This window comes from Pinus tabuliformis, chromosome Q (genome assembly GCF_031772625.1).
Source record: "Pinus tabuliformis cultivar Carrire ecotype Pingquan chromosome Q, CPIR1, whole genome shotgun sequence".
In the NCBI taxonomy this organism is placed as follows: domain Eukaryota; kingdom Viridiplantae; phylum Streptophyta; class Pinopsida; order Pinales; family Pinaceae; genus Pinus; species Pinus tabuliformis.
Window position 1 is genome coordinate 1,138,964,661 of NC_142296.1, and position 23,700 is coordinate 1,138,988,360.

The following is a 23,700-nucleotide window of genomic DNA, read 5'->3' on the forward strand; positions in this document are numbered from 1 at the left end:
ATATATTGTGATTTTCCTTTGAGATATTTGCATGGGACGATCAATATTTGGTCCAAGATATTCTTCCTATGATATGTGATTGCATGGACCTATTGATGTTATTTAGGATTGTTATTGATGATATGAGCACATTTAGGTGTTCCCTTAGTATGAGATCTTCCATGATATTTTTGTTGAGAAGTTTGTAGCTATAAGCATGGTCAAGGTTGAGTATGATGGTGTTAGCATGCCAGCTAGATGTGAGGCAAATTGAAGAAAATCCTTGGAAATTTATTTTGAACAAGTTCTGGATATGACAGTGATACATTGCAATAATAAAGAGTTGGATCCAATTGGTAGAGAATCCCATATATAGCTAAGATTGAGATATTCTCATATATTGAGATAGTGTTGTTGTATGAGACAAGCTTTGGCTTGTGATTTCTGCCTCCGTGAGAGGGAGGATGAATAAGGTATCCTTTTTGTAATATATATTTGTTCTAATATAATATTTGATTTGATGTCTTGTATGAATAGGAGACTACTACTATTGAGACATTATGATTGAACTCTTCAGTGAGTTGTTTATGTTGATATCAAATATGAGCACAATGATATGTTTTTGATCTATAGAGAGAAGGACTAATCGAGAACATTGAGTCAGATCTTCCCCCCCCCGTCTAAGCTCCCAGGGTGAGGAATTGAGATGGAGGGCTTTTAAGGTTGAGGGATCTATAGATAATAGGGTTGTAGATATTTCTCCCCTATCTGTCACTAATAGGGTCAGAGATGTTAGCTCCCCTATCTTGTTATATGTAGAGTATACACTAGTTGGAATCATATGCACAAGCTGGGCTTATTGGGAATATCGCTCCCTGTCTCGCCAACGGGTTAAGAGAGTGCTTGGAGGTGTACAACCCAAGCTGATTATGATGCAGGTGTTCTACCACATGATTGTTGAGTGTCATTGTTGGGAAGATCAGTAGGAAATAGGATGGTTGTGATCCTTACCTCATATAACCAGTGGTATCTTGCCCATTGGTTGCACAATGGGATGGTTTTGATCCTTTCTTGGTAAGTTGTATCTCTCTTATTACTCAATGAGATGACTTGGGGTGAGAGTGTCCAATAGGACCTTCCCCACAGTCACAGACATGAGGTGAGAGTGTCTCGTAGGACCTTCCTCATTTTCATTTTGGGTTGAGACTGAGCTCCCCAATGTGGTTTCAGGTTGAGATGTGCTCCCTGATGTTAAGCTCTCTGATGTTTCCCTGGTGATAGCATTGGGCTTCTCGCTGGCAGTGATTCCAGGTTGATATGTGCTCCCCGATGTAGTTTTAGGTTGAGATGTGTTCCCCGATGTAGTTTTAGGTTGAGATGTGCTCCCTGATATTGTTTCGTATTGAGATGTTCTCTTCAACGTGATAGAGGGTGGTAGCTTAGGCTACCCTCCAATGTCAAATTCTTCTTCTTTTAGATTCGATAATGTTCAGCATATGAGCAAAGACAATCAAGAGATAAGGAGAGATGTACACTGATGACATTTGATGATGAGATTCTTGAGATTGGATTGATTTTATGATAGGATTCTTGCAATAACTATATGATGTTGTTGGAATTTCTACCTAGCTAAGAGGGAGTGTTAATCTGGCAGCCTAGTGACAAATTCCAACGATGGGACGAGATTCCTCTTTTTTGAGAGGACTAGTTTTGATTATTGAAGTTATCAATTTGGATAAGGGAAAGTGTATTATTAATTAAATCCCACGTGCATATTTGATTAAGTCAGCCTTAAATAAAATTGGACACCCTTGGAAGACTATAAATACAAGTGACCTCAACCTCATTTGGACATCTACATTATGATCATTCTTATTCTTCTTTCTTTGGTTTGGCTCACATAGGTTTAAGATGGTTCTTGGAAATTTTTCTTGCACAAGTCTGAAGCTCGCATGTGTGCTAGGGTTTTGGTTTTCGACCACAGGTTTGTCACAGGTAATTTTCAACTGAAACCGCATGCAGGTCAACTTATCCGTGTGGCTGAAGCCTTTCAAACACATGTACATCACATCATCCCTATGGTTGGGACCTAGGGTTTGGTTTTTTCAATTGACCGAATATTTCCCCAGTTGATTGCAGAGTTCCGCAGTTGACTACAAAACAGTGAGAGTTGATCTTAGGCTTTTGAATCAGGGTTTTTATTATTGCTATTATTGGGTTCATCTCATGATGTTTTTTAGTTTATTTTTTTTGGATAATTGTATGGATGAAGATATGGATCATTGTACTCTCTTTTTTTGAATCATTCAATAACAATCTAATAAGAAGAAGAATTTGAAAGGGTTTTCCCCGTAGTGGGTTTTGCCCTAGTCTCTGACCAATCTTGGTGTCTCTATGTGTGAATGTTTTTCTTCTATTGTTCTTTTATGTTCCTCTACATTGATGATGATGTTGTTATTTCTATATAATTGCATATGTTGTTGAATAATGTTGTAAAATTGAATGGTGATATGATGCTAGGGGGTGAATTTAATATGCAAATGAAGAAATGCAATTATCTAAAAGCAAAGAACAATATAACCCTAAGAAAATTAACAAATCTAGAGGGATTTTCATATCAAATAGAAAAGAATTTAATTGACTCTCTTTTTTAGGTTAGCCCTTGGTACTAATGATTTTGAAATAAGTCTTTGATTAATCTAAAGAAATGCATGCTTTCACTAAATGAGTTGTTTTATTTATGATTTTTTTGTTTCTCAGGGACTAAAGATAAAATCTAGACAAATTAAAAGCAACTGTTGAATGATCTTCATCTAGAAGTACATCTGAGGTAAGAATTTTCCATTTTTGGCAAGTTTTTAGAGAAAATTAAGAAATTTTGGATGAAAGAATTTGTAGGAAAACAAAAAGAATGAACTATAAGGGATTTTGGAGAAGTTGAAATATAAGGGGATAGAGGAGGCATCATGGATTCTATAGAAAGAACATATCCACTTATAAGATCATAATCATTAGTTACATGTCAACTTACAAAGACATCATCATTAGTGATATATGCCTTTCTAATATTTCTAATAAATCAATAATGGAGAAGATTTCTTTCCAATAAAACAAAATGAAAAAAAATATGTTCACGCAACTCAAAGCGTCATTTTTAAAATTAATAAAGCTATATAATAAGTAATAAAAATATGTAAACCTTAAATATCATATATCCATCTTCACCTATGATTTATTAAGCATCCAAAAAAATAAAAAAGAAATCAATATGCAAATTTATTTACACTTAAACCATCTATAACCACAGTTTATTTAGAAAAAATATTTAAAAAGGATTTTTAAATATTTAAAAAGATTTTTATTTTTGAAGATTTAAGAAACCCAAATTTATTTACACTTAAAAAATCTAAATCTATAACCACAATTTATTTAGAAAAAAATATTTAAAAAAGATCTTTATTTCCGAAGACTTAAGAAACCATTGAAAAGAAAATAAATTTATAAAAAATTGTCATATTCTATGAATGGTGCTTACAGTAAATGCCACCAGTGGAAAACACATGCACCTAACCCTAAGGGATCCAAGCGAGTTTAACTGTGTTAACTCCGAGGCACTTATGGATTTTCATGGCAAGTCAAACCACTCAAGCTAACCCATATGAATTGTTTTGAATGATACAATATTTTGTTTATGAGAAGAAAATCATAAGGTGAAAAAATGATGGATAGTTTGTTGTATAACTACTCAAAGTTATGAGTTTGACAATTTACTCTTGATGATTTTCTATCCAAAACTATTGTAAAAAACATTTAAAATGGAAAAGCATTCAAATTAAATATAAATTTCAACATTGATTCATAAAATTTAATTTTAGATTTCTTAAACTTTACAAAGAAACTCAAATGACGCTCCTCACATTTATGGATAACATCCTCTAGAAACCCATCATTATAGAGTCTAGACTAATGCTCTTCACCAAGGAGACTTGAAACACAAGAGATGCTTCCCCATATTCATGGATAACATTTTTGGTAAAGTCGTCAATATAAACTTGTGCACCCCACACAAATAGATTTGAAACCCAAGGGATACTTCCTCACATTGGTGAAGGGAATCCAAAAAAAAAAGTGTAAACTAAGTAAACACGTAGATATAGATTTGTGCACCTTAGTCAAGGGGATTCCAGTTAGATTAAAATAATATGATTTACTCACCCATGAGGTGTAGACCAATTGGTTTATGTGGAGAAACACGTCACAGGTTTAAATCTCTTGGGAAGGCGTTGAGAATGAAAACCACTCTTAAAAGAAAAACTATCCTTAAAAACATCTAAAATTAAATAAACCCTAAAAAAATATTAACAAATATATTAAATTAAATTATTCAATTTATTCTTCTCTAGTTTCTTACTATTCTTCTGGGAGGCATGATTTCGAAACTTCTTCTCTGGTATACAAAACATTTCCCAAAACAAAAACCAAAAAGTAAGGCACCGAGGACATGAAGCCATGATCTGACAGTAGAGAGGAAGCCATGATCTGAAAACAAAACAAAAGCCAAAAAGTAAGGCAACGAGAACGTTTATCCATGATTTGACAACAGAGAGGAAGCCATGATCTGACAGCAGAGAAGAAAGGGAATCACTTAGTTGTAAATAAGGCAACGAGAACGTTTATCCATGATCTAACAACAGAGAGGAAGCCATGATCTGACAGCAGAGAAGAAAAAGAATCACTTAGTTGTTAAGCAAGAATTTGATGCATATTTATCTAAGCATGGTATTCAACATCAAAAGACGGTTCCTTACACACCTCAACAAAATGGTGTTGTTGAAAGGAAAATCATAACTGTAGTTGAAATGGCTAGATGTATGCTTTATTCTAAATGAAAGCATAATAAATTTTGGGTTGAAGCCATCTGTTGTACTAATTTGATTTTAAATAGAGTTCCTACTAAAGCTATTAAGCATGTTACCCCTGAGGAAAAATGGAATGGATGTAAACTGGATATTAGTAATTTTAAGGTGTTTGGTTGTGAATGTTGGGCTCATATTCTTGATGAAAAATGGAAAAAAATTAGAACCCAAATCTCACAAGTGTATCTTCATTGGTTATGATGAGAATTCCAAGGCTTAAAAGTTGTTTGATCCTTCTAATCAAAGTGTCATAATCAGAAGGTATGTTCAATTTCATGAAGTCTCTTCCCCACCTGTTGTTAACACCAATGCGTATGATGCATGTTCTTATTGTTTGCATCTATTAATGCAGCACTTTACAATAATTGCAGAAATATGGATAAGCTTGAAAAGTTCAGCTTATACATCACAGGCTAACAATTCCAATTCTGTCTATTCATTTCAACAACAAAATCCAAAATGTCCTTTCGTTTCGATAACAAAATCCAAAAATATAAATAACACTGGAAGCGTTTATGACCACATATTGATATTTTGGTACCGTAACAAATTATTTACTCTATTATCCATGAAGCTGCAGACATGATTGGACGGAACTTCAGAGCCACATGATAATTTTATGTATATACAAAATTATTGAATCTGCCTTGCCTTTCACAGCACTCCACCAAAAAATAAACTACCAAAAGATCAAGATCTTGGATTTTTTATGAACTTTACAAATAAAATGTTATGGGTATAGTGATATTAAGAGTAGTAAGTGCTTGGCAGTATAGTATACCAGTAATGTCATTACTTTACAACAACATTATGTAATTAAAAGTTGAAAATAATTAATATTATTTTGTATTAATGGAGAAATGGTTACACAAGTTGTAACGTATCTCCTTAGTTTAGGATTTGTTCCTAGAGTTTAGGAGTTTGGTTGCAACTTCCTAAGTTCTAGTAATGTACTTAATGATGTAATTACTCATTTGAAGAATGTAGAGTGTACGGAGAGAGTTCTCTTTGTTTGAGTGCAGTTTCCAGGTGCAGTACTCACCTGTGAGCTGTAACTCCTTTTTCAATTTGAGTCTGATTTTTATCTTGGTATCAGAGCACAGAGTAGGGATAGCCTTAATTTTTTTTTTTTAGGATGCAACATTGATTACAGAATTGTAGTGGCGGTGGAGTCTACATAAGCATTTGTAGAATCAGGTGGACTGCAGTAACACCTAAAGACAGGTCTTAGATGACTGATCATCTCTGAGCAGAAAATTGGGTTGGCACGGTTTTGTCGCGAACAGTCATGCCATTTTTGAGCGGAAGAAAGGGTTGGTGCTATTTATTAAGGAACAGTCGCATCATTTGGCGTGGTTTTGAGAGCGATAGTCGTGCCAGAAAGTGCTATTGGCGTGGAAAATCAAGCCTTAATCGCGCCAATTTCGAGAGGCATCGATTTTGTTTTCGGCACAGGTATTTCGCTATCGAGAAGCGCCAGCCTCTTTCTCTGTGGAAAATCTGCAATTTTTTGCAGATCGGAGTTGCCCGGTGGTGGCACTTTGAAATTTCAGATCTGTTCGGTGGCAGCAGATCGGAGTTTCCCGGTGGTGGCGCATTGGAGTTCCTGATCTACTCGGTGGCAGTAGATCGGACTTGCCCAATGGTGGCGCATTGGAGTTCCTGATCTACTCGGTGGCAGCAGATTGGACTTGCCTGGTGGTGGTGCATTGGAGTTCCTGATCTACTCGATGGCAGCAGATCGGATTTGCCTGGTGGTGGCGCATTGGAGTTCTTGATCTGTTCGGTGGTAGCAGATCGGATTTGCCCAGTGGTGGTGCATTGGAGTTCTTGATCTGTTTGGTGGCAGCAGATCGGACTTGCCCAGTGGTGGCTCATTGAAGACTTATTCATCAGAGGATCAGAAATTTTATCAGTCCAATATGAATAACAGTGATGAGTACTCTCTTAAGCCAGAAAAGACATGGTCTATTATCAGGCCAGTAGATTATTTGCTCAGGGAGCAGCGGCTGCTATTTATTTTGATAGGAATCACCATCGCATCGACTTTCTTTATCCTTCAGCCTGGTTTTTTGGCTTCTAATGTTAATGAAAATGGAAGGTTTGTGCCCGACAAACCTCATTGGGTTGTTTATGAGACTCCTGTTTCTCGGTTTGCTCAGTATCATTCAGGTTCGATGGTGAATTCGGGGGCTAAAGTGCCCCTAGGTTTGAAGAGAAAGTCCCTGCGAGTTGTCGTGACGGGTGGAGCTGGCTTTGTTGGCAGTCATCTACTTGACAGGCTCATGGCAAGAGGCGACAGTGTTATTGTTGTCGACAATTTCTTCACAGGAAGGAAGGAGAATGTTTTGCATCATTTTGGCAATCCGAGGTTTGAACGGATAAGGCATGATGTTGTGGAACCCTTATTGTTGGAGGTTGATCAGATCTACCATTTGGCTTGCCCCGCTTCCCCTGTGCATTACAAACACAATCCTGTGAAGACTATCAAAACTAATGATGTGGGAATCTTGAACATACTCAGACTTGCCAAGCGTGTTGGGGCACGTTTTCTGCTTACAAGTACTAGTGAGGTTTATGGAGATCCTCTTGAACATCCTCAAACTGAAGCTTACTGGGGCAATGTTAATCCCATCGGAGTCCGCAGTTGCTATGATGAGGGTAAGAGAACAACCGAAACTCTGACTATGGGAGCAAATGTTGAGGTTTGGATTGGTCGAATTTTCAATACATACGGTCCACGAATGTGTCGTGATGATGGTCGGGTTATAAGTAATTTTGTTGCTCAGGCTTTGCGCAAGGAGCCTTTGACAGTCTTTGGAAATGGGAAACAGACACGGAGCTTCCAGTTCGTTTCTGATCTGGTTGAAGGCCTTATGCAACTTATGGAGGGCGAACATGTTGGTCCTTTCAATCTTGGGAATCCTGGGGAATTTACAATGTTAGAACTAGAACAGGTTAAAGAAGGAAAGGATGACTCTAACAGTGATTGGCACATTCCATTGCTAATGGAAGAAAACAGTAAGGAAGATGAAGAGCAAGAGCAAAAACAAGAAGAAGAAGTAACAAGAAATGTAATCAATAATGCAAGCCCAGAAAAGGCTGAAATAGAGAGATTTGAGGTAAGTCCCCTACCAAGGAGATCAAGTAGGAATACTCGATTACCTTCTAAATTGAAAGACTATGCATTAATGTCAAAGATTTTAAACATTGTAGAACCTGCAAATTATGAGGAAGCAAGTAAATCTGATGCATGGAGGGCTGCAATGTATGAGGAAATAGAATCAATAAACAGAAACCATACTTGGGATTTGGTTGAATTTCCTAAAGGTAAAACCCCCATAGGATGCAAATGGCTGTATAAACCAAAAATAAATGCAGATGGGAGTATAGAGAAACTTAAAGCTAGACTGGTAGCAAAGGGTTACTCACAGAAAGAGGGAATGGATTTCAATGACACATTTGCTCCTGTATCCAAATTAAACACCATTAGAATGCTAATTTCCTTAGCAAAAAAACAAAAATGACAACTACACCAGCTAGATGTTAAGTCTGCATGTCTGAATGGTGACTTGAAGGAAGAAATTTATTTAGTACAGCCTGAAGGTTTTGTGGAAAAGGGGCAGGAACATCTTGTGTGTAAATTGAAAAAGGTACTTTATGGTTTAAAATGGGCACCCAGGTCGTGGTATGAGAAAATTGACTCATTTTTTGTACAACATGGCTTTCATAGGAGCTTGAATGATCCAAATCTGTATACCAAGTTTAATAAACAGAGGCAAATTATTTTGATTTCTTTGTATGTAGATGATATGATTGTAACAGGGAATGCTAACAATCTGATCAAAGAAATCAGATGTCACAAGTGTATGAGATGGAAAGACTCTGGACAAACCTTTCTTACTCAAGGGAAGTATGCCAGAAGCTTGCTGGAAAGGCTCAGAATAGAGCAGTGCAGATCAGCAGCAACACCATTACAACAGAACTTAAAGTTGAGCAGTGACGACGGTACTAAAGAGGTGGATGCAACCATGTACAGACAGCTAGTTGGCAGTTTGATATATCTGACTACAACTAGACCAGATTTGGCATATTCTGTTAGTGTGTTGAGCCAGTTCATGTCAAAACCACTCAAAAGTCACTGGATCACAACAAAAAATGTGTTGAGGTATCTTAGTGGTACTAGTAATTATGACATTTTGTACACTAACACTTCTGATGTTACTCTAGCAGGTTTTTCAGATTCCGATTGGGCAAGTAACTTGAATGATCGAAGTTCTATCACAGGTTATGCATTCAGCATTGGATCCGGGGTCATAGCATAGAGCAGCAAAAAGCAGCGCACTGCAGCTCTGCTTCATCGAGAGAAACTACAGTCAAAAGTGATATGTGTTGAATATTGTAAAACTTGTGATAACATCGCTGATATGTTTACTAAGCCTCTTGGGCGTGTAAAGTTTGAATTGTTTAGAGGGATGCTAGGAGTTCAGGATAATCCTTTCTCCATTAAGGGGGAGAGTTGAAAATAATTAATATTATTTTGTATTAATAGAGAAATGGTTACACAAGTTGTAACGTATCTCCTTAGTTTAGGATTTGTTCCTAGAGTTTAGGAGTTTGGTTGCAACTTCATGAGTTCTAGTAATGTACTTAATGATGTGATTGCTCATTTGAAGAATGTAGAGTGTACGGAGAGAGTTCTCTTTGTTTGAGTGCAGTTTGAGTGCAGTCTCCAGGTGCAGTGCTCACTTGTGAGCTGTAACTCCTTTTTCAATTCAAGTCTGATTTTTATCTTTAAAATAATAATAATAAATGATATTAAATTGTAATATATTAAAATAAAATCAATTTTTTAAATCTTTTACAAAAGATAGAATCACCTTGAAATAATAAAACTCCTTCCTTTTCAATTCAAGTCTAATTTTTATCTTTAAAATAATAATAATAAATGATATTAAATTATAATATATTAAAATAAAATCAATTTTTTAAATCTTTTACAAAAGATGGAATCACCTTGAAATAATAAATAATATCACATCATATTATACAAAACTTAGATCGACTTAAATCGGAAAAGATCAATGTTTTTAACTTTAATAATTCATTATAAAAAAATTAATACAAAAGAATGAATGCAACATCTAAAGGATTTAAAAGACAGTTATGATCCTCATAATAATGAGATGGTAGGTGCATAATATATTCTAATATACAGGGTATATAACTATATATCATGTAAACGTGTTCAAATACAAGAGAGCCACGTGATCAACATATATACACACACTTATCTAATCTTTGACAACATTCAATAATCCACCACAGAAAGATGGGGATCTCTGAATCTCTCCTGCCTTTGGACAGCACTGAACAACCCACAGAAATATGAGGATCTGACGGATAGATTCAAACTAGCGTGCTATCTACATGTTTAATAATAATAAGAATAATAGCAGTAAATAGTGCATGATATACTGATGTGTCCACAGTACTGTAAGATACACAATATAAATATATGCAATCAAAAGAGTCATCTTCATCGTTCTCTCTGTTCAGGGGTGAGGCCTCCTTTTCCACAGATGGGGCAACTCAACAGGCCAAAGACTTGGCATTCATAGCACCTGCAAAGCACAGTACAGTTTTCATGCAATGTGGCCATAAGAAACCAACGTATAAAACCCCAAAAGGAATACCAATTCAGAGAGTTCAGAAGGAAAAAAAAAACAGAGAGAAAAATGGATATTTGGGTACTCACTTCCACCTCTCAAACATATTCCCATTCTTCTTATTTTTATCAGTTCCCTGCATTATGAATGAATATTTCTTTGGCACTCCTCCTCACTAAACAAATAAGTAAGTACATAAACAAATAAATGTTCAATAGTCACAGCTAGCACCTTGCAGCCATTCAATGGCTCCTTTTCCACTGCATTTGCCACACCCTCTTGCAACCTGCGAACCATAGATTTCATTTACAGCCCTCATGGTTTTAACAGATTTCAAAGAAACCCAAATAGGAAAAACCAGGAAAAACAAACAAATGAAAACTAATCATTGAGAACTGCATAATTCAGACCAATTTCAATTACAGAAAACTAAAGGCTAGGGTTTCGTACCATTTTCAATCCAGGGATTCCTCGCAATGCCGAAGTGACAGGAGATATTCTGGCAGGTCTGGCTCTCTGCAAAGTCGATGGGCTGCTCCAGCTGCCTGTCTTCCTGCTATCAGAGCGAGGCAACAGAGGTGTTGAAACCAATGGAAACAAGGATGGGCGATGGGCCGTTGTCCAGAAGCACAACTTCATATTTGCTAACACAAAAGCTCACTTCAAACTCTCAGCTTTCAAAGATAATACCCTACTCTCAGAATTTTAACCTGTGTGTAGTTTTATGGAGATTTTTGAGAAAAGGATATGCAGGACACTGATACAACTGACTCACAAACTATAATGTCTATCATTTACTCACCGGAAGAAAGGAAGGCTCAGGAAAGGCAACGATAGCCAGAACCACCGCAATCGCGATCAGCACCGAACTCGTCCGGAAGCTCATGCTGAGCCAAGAAACTATAACCGACCAAAGGTTCTTTCAAGTTCAACAAAATATGGCAGCGCGGGTTCTGAGATTCAAAATTCCAATCTGGAGCGCCATTATACAATTCAAAATTTGGTGGCAATTAATATCAGATGGTATGGGGAATGGATAGCATATGATACACGACATGCCATGATACAGGTGCCGCTCGTTTCAATGGATAGCATATGATACACGACATGCCATGATACATGTGCCGCTCGTTTCAATGGGCATCAATAGAAAACAACGAGATGGATAATCACATCATGAATATATCCATCACTATTAACCAGAAAGTGTTGGCCTGAAAATTAAATAAATGTCAGTGTCCGTGGCCTGAGGTCCGGGAAAATGCTATTTCCACCACTATAGGATCATTAATGCGCTCTTACATGCGTGGGAGATAGACGTTTATAACTAGATAATAAAAATAAAAACGGCGCGTTACCCCTGTGCGTGTTATAAAAGTCTATCTCCCGCGCATGTAAGAGCGCATTAATGATCCTATAGTGGTGGAAATAGGATTTTCCCTGAGGTCCGTAGGGAGTGTATTAATGAATCAATAGATTTGGAAATAGGCATTGCCGTGTTGTGACGGGGTTATTTCTTTTTGGTAGTAATGCTAGTACATTTTATGTTTCGTTCTGCGGGTTGTTCATAGATGCGGTGTGGCAGATAAAGAAAAACAAAGAACGTAAGAAATCTCGTGTTCATTAATCAGAAAACTCATATATATGTTTCTGGATGCCGTTTAGGGATGGGAATTTGACAGGTCTATTTAACGAAGAATTAAGAAATCAAGTTTTAAGTATTCAGAAAACTTACAAATCTCATGTTTTTAGATGCCGTGTGGGGATGGAATTTGACGTGTCAACTTACTAAGAAAGTAAGAAATTTTGTCTTTAGAGCCGAGAAAACTTACAATCTTATGTTTTTTAAGATGCCTTAAGGAGATAGATAGAATTTGATGGGACAATTGGAAATAGTAAGAAATTTTGTCTTTAGAATTGAGAAAACTTACAATCTTATGTTTTTTTAGATGCCTTAAGGAGATAGATAGAATTTGATGGGAAAATTTTGTCTTTAGTACTCAGGAAATTTACAAATCTTATGTTTTCTTAAATGTCTTGTGATAGGGAATTTCATGAACAAATTAACTCATAGCAATTGATTTGCTTCGTCTCAAATAGAGTTAATATATCTGGTTAAAACTTTCAAAGGTTGTCTTGGCAGATAAAGAACGAAGAATGTGATTAGGAATCGCGTGTTATGTATTCTATAAATGTGTAGTTTAAAAGGTGTACAATTTTGCGAATGTGAATAGCAATCGCGTGTTATGTATTCTATAAATGTGTAGTTTAAAGGTGTAAAATTTTGCTCCTAAAATAATAAGAATTCTGATATAATTTTGAGGAAATTTAGTGAAAATTTTCTAAATATAAATTAGAACGGTAAAGATTTTGGGTATTTAAAATTATTGATGGTGATGAATATATTTCCCAAATAAAAAACTATTCAAAATCACAAATTTTAAACAAAAGGAATTCACCTTGAAATTGTGGCGTCGTTAGACCATACCCTCCTGAAATGAAAAATCTCCTCCCCACAGTCGTTTGTTGGTATTTTCAACATGCATTTTTTCAAAATCACAAATTTTAAACAAAAGGAATTCACCTTGAAATTGTGGCGTCGTTAGACCATACCCTCCTGAAATGAAAAATCTCCTCCCCACAGTCGTTTGTTGGTATTTTCAATATGCAATTTTTCAAAATCACAAATTTTAAACAAAAGGAATTCACCTTGAAATTGTGGCGTCGTTAGACCATACCCTCCTGAAATGAAAAATCTCCTCCCCACAGTCGTTTGTTGGTATTTTCTATATGCATTTTTAAAGTCATTGATTGGTCTTTTCCAATACATACTTTTCTAATGAGGTAAAGGTTGTGAACGGTAATGTCACGGAGGGTTCACCTTTCTAATGAAGTAAGGGTTGTGAGTTGTAAAGTCACTGAGAGTATTACTTATCTGATAACAAAGCTTGTGGATTGTAAAGGTTGAGTAAGGCTCGGTGAATTATAAGGTCACGGAGGGTTCACTTTTCTAATGAAGTAAGGGTTGTGAGTTGTAAAGTCACGGAGACTAGTTGTTATCTGCAATTATCATAACTATTTTTACACAACACTGGGCCTCCTCCATGGTTATAAATCGATGAATTCTCATACAACATAATTAATACAAAACTCTTTCACTTTCCCACTAATTGTTTCTGATTTAGGACGTTTCTCTGCAGCTTGACACTTGACACAATTACTCTGTTACTCCTGCGGTCCGGGTGGCAGCTGTGAGGACAATGTGGATTGCCGGATTTGATTAATATATCTGGCAGCAATGGAAGCAGAGCTGCGGTTCCACTGGTGCTTCTTCTCTGCTCAGCGAACATGTTTGATGCTTCTGTTCGCCTGCAGCCACGTTTCTGGAATTTACATTTCCAAAAATCAGTGCAACATTAAAAAAGATGTGCTGAAGCTCGGTTCTTCACTGACTCCTCAACAGAACACAACCTGCTTGGTTTCTCCCCATGAAACGTTTTCTGCTGGATTTTACAGAGTGGGTGACAACGCTTATGTTTTTGCCATCTGGTATACTCGGACACGCGACCGAACAGTTGCCTGGGTGGCAAACAGAGACCAACCCGTCAACGGAAGAGATTCCCGTCTTCTTCTGAGAAAAGATGGAAACCTCCTTCTGTCGGATGCAGGCGGATCAGTTGTGTGGAGTACCAACACCGGCAGTAACTCCAATGTAAAGGAGGCTGCCCTTTTAGAAACGGGAAATCTGGTATTACGTGGCTTTTCAGGAGATCATGTGTGGGAAAGCTTCCATTATCCAACCGATACTCTTCTTCCACAGCAGCCCCTCAGGAATAATATGCAGTTAATATCCAGATTGGGAAGGGGCACGTTTAAACCAGGCTACTATCGTCTCCACTTTGATAGCTACAGCATTCTTCGACTCATTTACGACGACGGATCAGGATTGACCGACAACTACGGGCCTTACGGCTCGCAAAACACATTATATGTCCAAGCTATGTTGAATGCCTCCGGTAATTTCAGGTCAAACGACGGGTTTAACATTGCGGCATCAGATTATGGAGAAGGCCCCTGTTAAAAGTGTAATTTCAACGCAGCCGAAAACCACCAAACAAAACCATCTACCTTGTTCGCACCGCCTTTTGGCAAAGGCTGTTTTTCCTTGGAGCCCTCCGAACACATTCAGCATGAGACACGCGTCCAGTGTACGAACCCCCCAAAACCATTTTCCCCGGACAGTAAAGTTCGTTTGTTTTACCCGAGGTTGGTGTGCGAACCTCGTTGGATCAGCCAAGTGATCTGGGCATGAAATCTTCACCGTCGATCTCCGGAAAGTGCACAGGCCCACGTCAAATCAATTTTTACGTGGAGTAAAAGGTCTATGGTTTGACCGCCGTGTAAGAAAAGTCATGGCTTTTAATGCTGTTCGTAATTGTTTGGTGGAGGCCTGTTTTAAATGGTTATGGGCATACGTCTCATTTGTATTTTTTTATATTTGTATTTTTTTATATATGCATTTACGTAAGTTTAGGTGTAGGCCATTTAATATGGTTATGGGCCACGTTAGTTTTTTTTATTATGTTTTTTATACATGGCTATGTGTGTTGATTTTTTTTTTGCATGTATTGCGCACGGGAGTAAAGAGAAAACTGGTTTTTTACGGCAGTAAGAAGAACCAGAGGGTGTATGCACAGCAGTGCACAAATATGTTGTAATGTTTTTGTGTGGGCATTGAAAAACAGAGGTGAAGGAAAACCATGTGTGGTTTTGCAAGTGCATAAAGAAAATGGTGGAGCGTAAGTTGTTTTACACACCAGTGAATGTAAATTTTGTTTTACAGCAGTAAGCTCATGTAAACTTTTGTTACAGCAGTAAGTTGTTTTTCACAGCAGTGAATATGAAAATGATTTTACAGTGGTAAATCTCTCTCAGAAAAAGAGGATGTATTAGTTTTTTTTTTGTTTTAATGAATAGAAATATTTTATGGTGGTGAAATCCTCTGTTACTCAGTGAAATTTTTTTTAAGCTGTCTGTGTATAAAAATCCTGTGGAGGTAAAACAGAGCATTGCCTCTGTGTTTAGTTTGAATCTTGGTTTTGGTATTTTCCCCATCAAAAATACCCAACAGTGGTATCAGAGCAAGGCTTAGGCTCTTTAAAGAAGTTAAAGAAGCTGAAGGGAGAAGGTTGTTGCTGCAGCAAGATCTCTCAGGCAGACAGAAGACACAAACAGCGAAGGATTCAGGTATTCCCCAAAAGCATTTCTCTTGTTATTGCTGAAGACTGTCAGTTTTTTTTTAAAAAAGATCACAGTCAAGGATTTAAAACCATAGTTCAAGATGCAAGGAATGGCAAGCACAAGCATGGGTATGTTCAACACCCAGCTCCCACACTTTAATGGGAAGAACTATGACTACTGGTCTATAACCATGAGAGCTTTGTTCATCTCTCAAGATATATGGGAACTAGTAGAATATGGGTTTGAGGAACCAGCAGATGAAACTGAGTTTAATGCATTAACTCAGGGAGAGAAGGATCAGCTGAAGCTCAATAGGAAGAAGGATGCAAAGGCCATTGTCTTGTTGTATCAAGCAGTGGACCAGAGTATATTCCCAAGGATAGCAGCAGCTACAACATCACATGAAGCATGGCAAACTCTCAAGACAGCCTATCAAGGCATGGAGAGAGTGAAGACAGCAAAATTGCAAATGCTGAGAAAGGATTTTGAAAACTTGAACATGAAGGAGTCAGATAACATTGACTCATTCTTCACTCATGTGATTGGTGTAATCACACAAATGAGAACTCATGGAGAAACAATTGAAGATAGAAGAATAGTGGAGAAAATATTGAGGGTCTTACCCTCAAGGTTTGATGCCATAGTCACCACCATTGAAGAGACAAAGGATCTCTCAAAATATTCAGTTGATGAGCTACATGCATCACTGATAACTCATGAGCAGAGGTTGAGTAGGAATGAAAACTCATCTCTTGAGCAAGCCTTCAAGACCCAGATGTCCTTTGGAAGAGGAAGAGGTCAAGGAAGAGGAAACCGAAGAGGAAGAGGCAGAAGCCAGAATAGAGGAGGAAGGAACAGCTCATCAAATGCACAAGGAAGAGGCAGCAATCCAAATCAGAACCAAGGTCAAGGCAGCAGCCAACAAAGAGATCAGTATCATGCTCAAGGACAAAGGTATGATAAATCTAATGTTCAATGCTATTATTGCAAAAAGTATGGACACTATGCTAGTGATTGTAGAAAGAAACAGCATGATATGAACAGCAGACAAAATGCAAATGTTACAAGAGAAAACAGCAGTCAAGAAAATGTCCTGTTAGCTTGTAACATGGCTGAAACACATAGTGAGGACATATGGTTTTTAGACTCAGGTTGCAGCAACCATATGACAGGGAATGTAGCCCTCTTTTCAGCCTTAAATCAGAATTTGAAATCAGAGGTCACACTAGGAACTGATAGTAAAGTGTCTGTTATGGGAAAAGGGGAGGTAAAAATACTTACAAAGCAGGGAGAAAGGAAAACCATAGCAGATGTCTACTATGTCCCCGGAATGAGATGTAACCTATTGAGTGTTGGACAGCTTATCCAAAAGGGTTACAATGTTTACTTTGTAAATGATGTGTGCACCATCATGGACATACCACCCAGCAAAAGATGCATTGCTGAAGTGAAGATGACAAGGAACAGAATGTTCCCTCTTAGAATAAGAGCAGACTTGAAGAACAAGAAGGAAATGGCAGCAGTCACCCAAGAGGCCTTCCAAAGCGTGCCAAAGGATGAGAACTGGTTATGGCACTTGAGATTCGGGCATCTAAATTTTGGAGGTCTAAACTTATTGAGCAGAAAAGGAATGGTAAAGGGATTACCATTGATAGAGAAGCCGGACAGCCTATGTGAAGGCTGCATATTGGGCAAACAACATAGAGAAAGTTTTCCATCAGGGAAAAGCATAAGGGCAAAGGCACCCTTAGAGATTATCCACTCAGATTTGTGTGGACCAATGCAAGCTCCATCATTAGCTGGCAGCCTATATTTCTTGACATTCATTGATGATTTTACAAGAAAGACTTGGATATATTTCCTCAAGAACAAAAGTGAAGTCTTTGAGAAATTCCAAAACTTCAAAGCACTTGTGGAGAACCAAAGCGGGCTGCACATAAAAGTATTGAGAACTGATAGAGGAGGTGAGTATATCTCAAATGAATTCCTAAAGTTTTGTAGAGAAAATGGAATACATAAACAATTCACAACTCGGTACACCCCACAGCAAAATGGAGTTGCTGAAAGGAAGAACAGAACCATCATGGAGATGGCAAGGAGCATGTTGAAGGCAAAGCATTTGCCAAATGAGTATTGGGCTGAAGCTGTACATTGTGCAGTTTATATTTTGAACAGGTGTCCTACAAAGGCAGTCATGAACAAAGTGCCAGAAGAGGCATGGAGTGGGAGAAAGCAAGGAGTCACCCACATGAGAGTTTTTGGGTGTGTGGCCTATGCACACATTCCAGATAAACTAAGGAGGAAGTTGGACAGCAAAGGGGAGAAATGCATCTTCATTGGATACAGTGATGAATCCAAAGCCTACAGGCTGTACATTCCATCTACCAAGAAGTTCTTTGTAAGCAGGGATGTTCAATTCATTGAAGAGGAAGCTTGGGATGGAAGCATAGAGAAAACAGTGAATGTTAAAAACTGTTTGTCTCATGATGAGGATGAAGAAGAGGTGGCTGAAATGAATCCCCAAACAGCAGCACCAACACAAGAACAGCAAGGTACACCATTGAGGATCAATGAGAGTGCTTCTCCAAGCACACCACAAGGAGGAAACTCAAGTGCATCTTCAAGCACTTGCACACCAAGTGAAAGAGGTAAGAAGTTTAGAAATCTAAGTGAAATTTATGAAGAAGGAATGAATTCCTTATTTGCCTTGTTTTGTCATGTTGATGATCCTATCCATTTTGAAGAAGCTATTAAAGATAGGAAATGGATAGAAGCTATGGATGAGGAAATCAATGCCATAGAAAGAAACAAAACATGGGATTTGGTTGAATTACCAAAAGGCAAAGAAGTCATTGGTGTGAAATGGGTCTACAAGACCAAGAGCAATGCTGAAGACAAGATTGAAAGGCATAAAGCAAGGCTGGTTGTCAAAGGCTACAAGCAGCAGTATGGGAGAGATTATGAGGAGACTTTCGCCCCGGTTGCAAGAATGGAAACCGTGAGAGCAGTGCTGTCCATAGCAGCTCAAAACAAATGGAAAGTCTACCAAATGGATGTGAAATCAGCATTCCTAAATGGAGTGTTAATGGAAGAGGTCTATGTGGAACAGCCTCTCGGATATGAGAAGAAAGGAGAAGAGCACAAAGTGTGCAAATTGAAGAAAGCTCTTTATGGGCTGAAGCAAGCGCCAAGAGCATGGTACAGCAGGATAGATTCATATCTATTGGAGAATGAATTTGACAAATGTGAAGGAGAACCCACAGTCTACATCAAGGAAAAGGATGGTAAAATTTTAATTGTTGTCTTGTATGTAGATGATGTTATTTTCACTGGAAATGATATTTATCTTATTGAGAATTTTAAATCAGTCATGAAGAATGAATTTGAAATGACTGACATGGGTTTCTTGAGATACTTCTTAGGCATAGAAGTAGATCAAAATGAAAAAGGAATTTTTATATCTCAAGCAAGATATGTCAATCAAGTTTTGGGCAGATTTAAGATGCAAGAATGCAAGGCAGCCATCACTCCCACAGTGATGGGATTAAAACTCAGCAGAGAGGACAGCAGCAAGGATTTTGATCCTAGCTTGTATAAAAGCATTGTGGGCAGCCTTATGTATTTAACAGCAACTAGGCCTGATATTATGTATGCTGTTAGTTTGATTTCCAGGTTCATGGAGAGGCCAAAGGAGGCACATTGGCAGGCAGCAAAGAGAATTTTGAGGTATGTCAAAGGTACCAAAATGTTTGGAATTCTATATCATGCCTCAGAACATTCAGATTTGGTTGGGTACACAGATAGCGATTGGGCTGGAAGTGTAGATGATCGGAAGAGCACTTCCGGTTATGTTTTTAATATGGGTTCAGGAGCCATCTCATGGGCTTCTAAGAAGCAGTCCATTGTAGCATTATCTACAGCAGAGGCAGAGTATGTGGCAGCGACAGCAGCAGCATGTCAGGCAGTATGGATGAGAAGGATGTTGAGAAGCTTAGGCCAAGAGCAGGCAAAAGCGACAGTGGTCTTTTGTGACAATAGCTCAGCTATTGCTTTGTCAAAGAATTCAGTGTTTCATAAGAGAACGAAACACATCGACACAAGGTTTCACTACATCAGAGAGTTAGTGAACAATGGAGAAATTGTCTTAGAACATTGCAGGACTCAGGAACAGGTAGCAGACATTTTGACAAAGCCACTGGACCAGAAAAGCTTTGAATTTTTGAGGAAGTGTCTGGGTATGACAGAATGCCCAGCTGTTGAAATTAAAGGGGAGTGTTAAAAGTGTAATTTCAACGCAGCCGAAAACCACCAAACAAAACCATCTACCTTGTTCGCACCGCCTTTTGGCAAAGGCTGTTTTTCCTTGGAGCCCTCCGAACACATTCAGCATGAGACATGCGTCCAGTGTACGAACCCCCCAAAACCATTTTCCCCGGACAGTAAAGTTCGTTTGTTTTACCCGAGGTTGGTGTGCGAACCTCGTTGGATCAGCCAAGTGATCTGGGCATGAAATCTTCACCGTCGATCTCCGGAAAGTGCACAGGCCCACGTCAAATCAATTTTTACGTGGAGTAAAAGGTCTATGGTTTGACCGCCGTGTAAGAAAAGTCATGGCTTTTAATGCTGTTCGTAATTGTTTGGTGGAGGCCTGTTTTAAATGGTTATGGGCATACGTCCCATTTGTATTTTTTTATATATGCATTTACGTAAGTTTAGGTGTAGGCCATTTAATATGGTTATGGGCCACGTTAGTTTTTTTTATTATGTTTTTTATACATGGCTATGTGTGTTGATTTTTTTTTTGCATGTATTGCGCACGGGAGTAAAGAGAAAACTGGTTTTTTACGGCAGTAAGAAGAACCAGAGGGTGTATGCACAGCAGTGCACAAATATGTTGTAATGTTTTTGTGTGGGCATTGAAAAACAGAGGTGAAGGAAAACCATGTGTGGTTTTGCAAGTGCATAAAGAAAATGGTGGAGCGTAAGTTGTTTTACACACCAGTGAATGTAAATTTTGTTTTACAGCAGTAAGCTCATGTAAACTTTTGTTACAGCAGTAAGTTGTTTTTCACAGCAGTGAATATGAAAATGATTTTACAGTGGTAAATCTCTCTCAGAAAAAGAGGATGTATTAGTTTTTTTTTTGTTTTAATGAATAGAAATATTTTATGGTGGTGAAATCCTCTGTTACTCAGTGAAATTTTTTTTAAGCTGTCTGTGTATAAAAATCCTGTGGAGGTAAAACAGAGCATTGCCTCTGTGTTTAGTTTGAATCTTGGTTTTGGTATTTTCCCCATCAAAAATACCCAACAGCCCCCAGAGAAGATTAACTCTCGACATTGATGGAAACCTGAGGCTATACAGTTTGGTGGAAGAGAATGGTACATGGACCATTGTTTGGATGGCAGTCTCTGATCAATGCACAGTTCATGGCTTCTGTGGAATGTACGGTCTGTGCATATACACTCCAAAGCCCAGTTGTACTTGTCCCCCTGGATTTCACATGAAAGATTCCACCAGTTGGTTCCAGGGTTGCCAGCGGAATCAAGAACTGAATGGGCACAGCGCGTCCAGTACAAAGCTTCTTCATCTTCCACATACAAATTATCCTAACTTCGATCTATCTCGCCTTGTTGAGCTTACGCTGGAAGAGTGTAAATTTGTGTGCATGAATGACAGCCGTTGTGAAGGCTTTGTCTACCAAATGGATGGCACCGGATTGTGTTATCCCAAGTATTTACTGCTCAATGGATTCCGATCTCCCGGTGAGCTGAGCCACATGTATATCAAAGTTTCCAGTTCTGATTCTACTGTTTCTAATATTACCAGTGCGTCTCAGCCTTTGCCATTAAACTGTTCGCTTTCCACAGACGAAGACAAAAGGAATAAGACAAGAAGCCCTAATGTCAAATCTGCGCTAAGATATTTTGCTATTGCATTTGGTGTTGCAGAGCTGTTTTGTATAATACTTGGATGGTGGTATATGTCCAGAACATATAGAGATCTTGGCTATGAACGTCTAGCCTACTCAGCTATCCCCGGGGGATTCAAGAAGTTCAGCTTTGCAGAGTTGAAGAAAGCGACTGATAACTTCAAGATAAAACTGGGGGAAGGAGGGTTTGGGACGGTGTACAAAGGCGTGCTTCCCGATGGTGAGGTGGTAGCGGTGAAGCAACTGGAAGGAGTATCCCAAGGTCATGATCAGTTCTGGGCAGAAGTGAGTATGATTGGGAGAGTCCATCACATGAATTTAGTTCGTATGTTTGGCTTCTGTGCAGAAAGAAATCACAGGTTGCTCGTTTATGAGTACGTTGAAAATGGGTCTCTGGACAAGTATCTGTTTGCAGAAAGCCAAGAAGTTGGCAATGACAGAGTTTTGGGTTGGAAAGAAAGATTTGGGATTGCAGTGGGCACAGCCAAGGGGTTAGCCTACCTTCACGAAGAATGTTTGGAATGGATTCTGCACTGTGACATCAAGCCCCAAAACATACTTCTGGACATGAAATTTTGTCCCAAGGTTTCTGACTTTGGGTTGGCAAAGCTGGTAGATAGAGATCAGTCATTCTCCTTCTCCACAATTAGAGGCACACGGGGTTACTTAGCACCGGAGTGGGCAATGAATATGCCAATCACGGCCAAGGTGGATGTTTATAGCTTTGGGATTGTTTTGTTAGAAATAGTGACTGGAAGAAGCTCGTTATCCAGTTCAACAGGACATCTGGTTCAGTGGGTCTCTGCAATGATGAGGGAAGGGAGAGAGATTGAGGAAGTGGTGGATCCGAGGTTGCATGGAGATTTTAATTCGGCAGAGGTGAAGAGAATCCTGAAAACAGCACTGCTCTGCATCGAGCAAGACAAGGATGTGAGACCAACCATGAGTCAGGCCGTCGAAATGCTTTCTCAACCCGATTCCTTTGCATCATCAGACTCCATTGCGCCGAACGTCTCAGCCAAATCATTTCCAACTCTCGCTTCCTCTTCATTCGCAGTAGAGAGTCACCAACCTACAGCAAAATCATAATGGCAGGATTTTAGGGGTTAAGGTTTAATATTTGTAACATTTTGCATAATGCTAGGGGTTAGCGTTTATTATTTGTAAGAGTTTGCATAATCTTAGCTGTAAGGGTTTATTATCTGTAAGAGATCGCATAATTTTAGGGGTTAGGTTTTAATATCTGTAAAAGTTTGTATGACGGGAGTAAGTGGGTTTTTTAGATATTTAAACATTAAATTATTATTATTAGTTTTGGAATTAAAAATTATCATCTACGGGAGTAGAGTAAGTAGAGTGGTTTTGTAGATATTTAAATATTAAATTATTATTATTATTATTATTTTAGAATTATCTATTACGATAGTGTACATTTTAGCATATTATAGTAGTATTACTGTTAATATATATTTGGTTCGAAATGTCTACTAGAATGTTATTAATCCTTTAGATATTATCAAAAATCTTTTAGATATTATAGTTGTGACTGCAATGTCTGCCATGTTAATTATGTGGCAATAAAATAAACGCTTCCCTATGTGATAATAAAAGAAACGCTTGCATTCATTGTGTGTAAGTTGGATAATTATGTGGTAATAAAATAAACGCTTTCATCCATTGTGTGTAAGTTGGAGATAAACAAGTTGTTTCCATGAACGCTTATTAGCTTAAAATATTTTATGAGAGATTCTCCAGCGTAAATCACATAGAATATCATTTGTCGACGCGTTTCGAACCAACTAATGTGGTTCATCGTCAGGATAAGTTGAAGAAACGGATCCAGCTTAGCATGTTAAATAGTCTGAGCAGAGTCTTCAACGGTTAATTTTGACCTTAGGACCAGGGTCAAATTATTAATATTATTATTACTATTATTTATTTATTTATTTTTTATTATTATTAT

At 38.1% G+C, this 23,700-nt stretch overlaps 2 protein-coding genes and 2 pseudogenes across 3 annotated transcripts; 3 read left to right on the plus strand and 1 right to left on the minus strand.

Annotated features, from left to right (window-relative positions):
• The first annotated feature begins 6,817 nt into the window (after positions 1 to 6,817).
• LOC149223579 (UDP-glucuronic acid decarboxylase 2 pseudogene) lies at positions 6,818 to 9,220 on the plus strand (annotated as a pseudogene).
• A 1,472-nt stretch (positions 9,221 to 10,692) lies between these two features.
• On the minus strand, positions 10,693 to 11,530 carry LOC149223580 (uncharacterized; annotated as a pseudogene). Its single transcript, XR_016248981.1, has 3 exons — positions 11,367 to 11,530; positions 11,015 to 11,208; positions 10,693 to 10,850 (listed from the first exon to the last, which is right to left on the minus strand). The product of XR_016248981.1 is annotated as an uncharacterized LOC149223580 (transcript).
• A 2,332-nt stretch (positions 11,531 to 13,862) lies between these two features.
• Positions 13,863 to 14,645, plus strand: LOC149223581 (putative receptor protein kinase ZmPK1). Its single transcript, XM_089387939.1, has one exon. The coding sequence runs from the start codon at positions 13,863 to 13,865 to the stop codon at positions 14,643 to 14,645; it is 783 nt and encodes a 260-aa protein (XP_089244065.1).
• Positions 14,646 to 21,206: 6,561 nt separating this feature from the next.
• LOC149223582 (putative receptor protein kinase ZmPK1) lies at positions 21,207 to 22,826 on the plus strand. Its single transcript, XM_089387940.1, has one exon. The coding sequence runs from the start codon at positions 21,207 to 21,209 to the stop codon at positions 22,824 to 22,826; it is 1,620 nt and encodes a 539-aa protein (XP_089244066.1).
• Positions 22,827 to 23,700: the final 874 nt, after the last annotated feature.

Bases quoted from the DNA above. Each gene is read 5' to 3' on its own strand.
- LOC149223581 (XM_089387939.1), top strand. From the start codon at position 13,863: ATGGAAGCAGAGCTGCGGTTCCACTGGTGCTTCTTCTCTGCTCAGCGA.
- LOC149223582 (XM_089387940.1), top strand. From the start codon at position 21,207: ATGGCAGTCTCTGATCAATGCACAGTTCATGGCTTCTGTGGAATGTAC.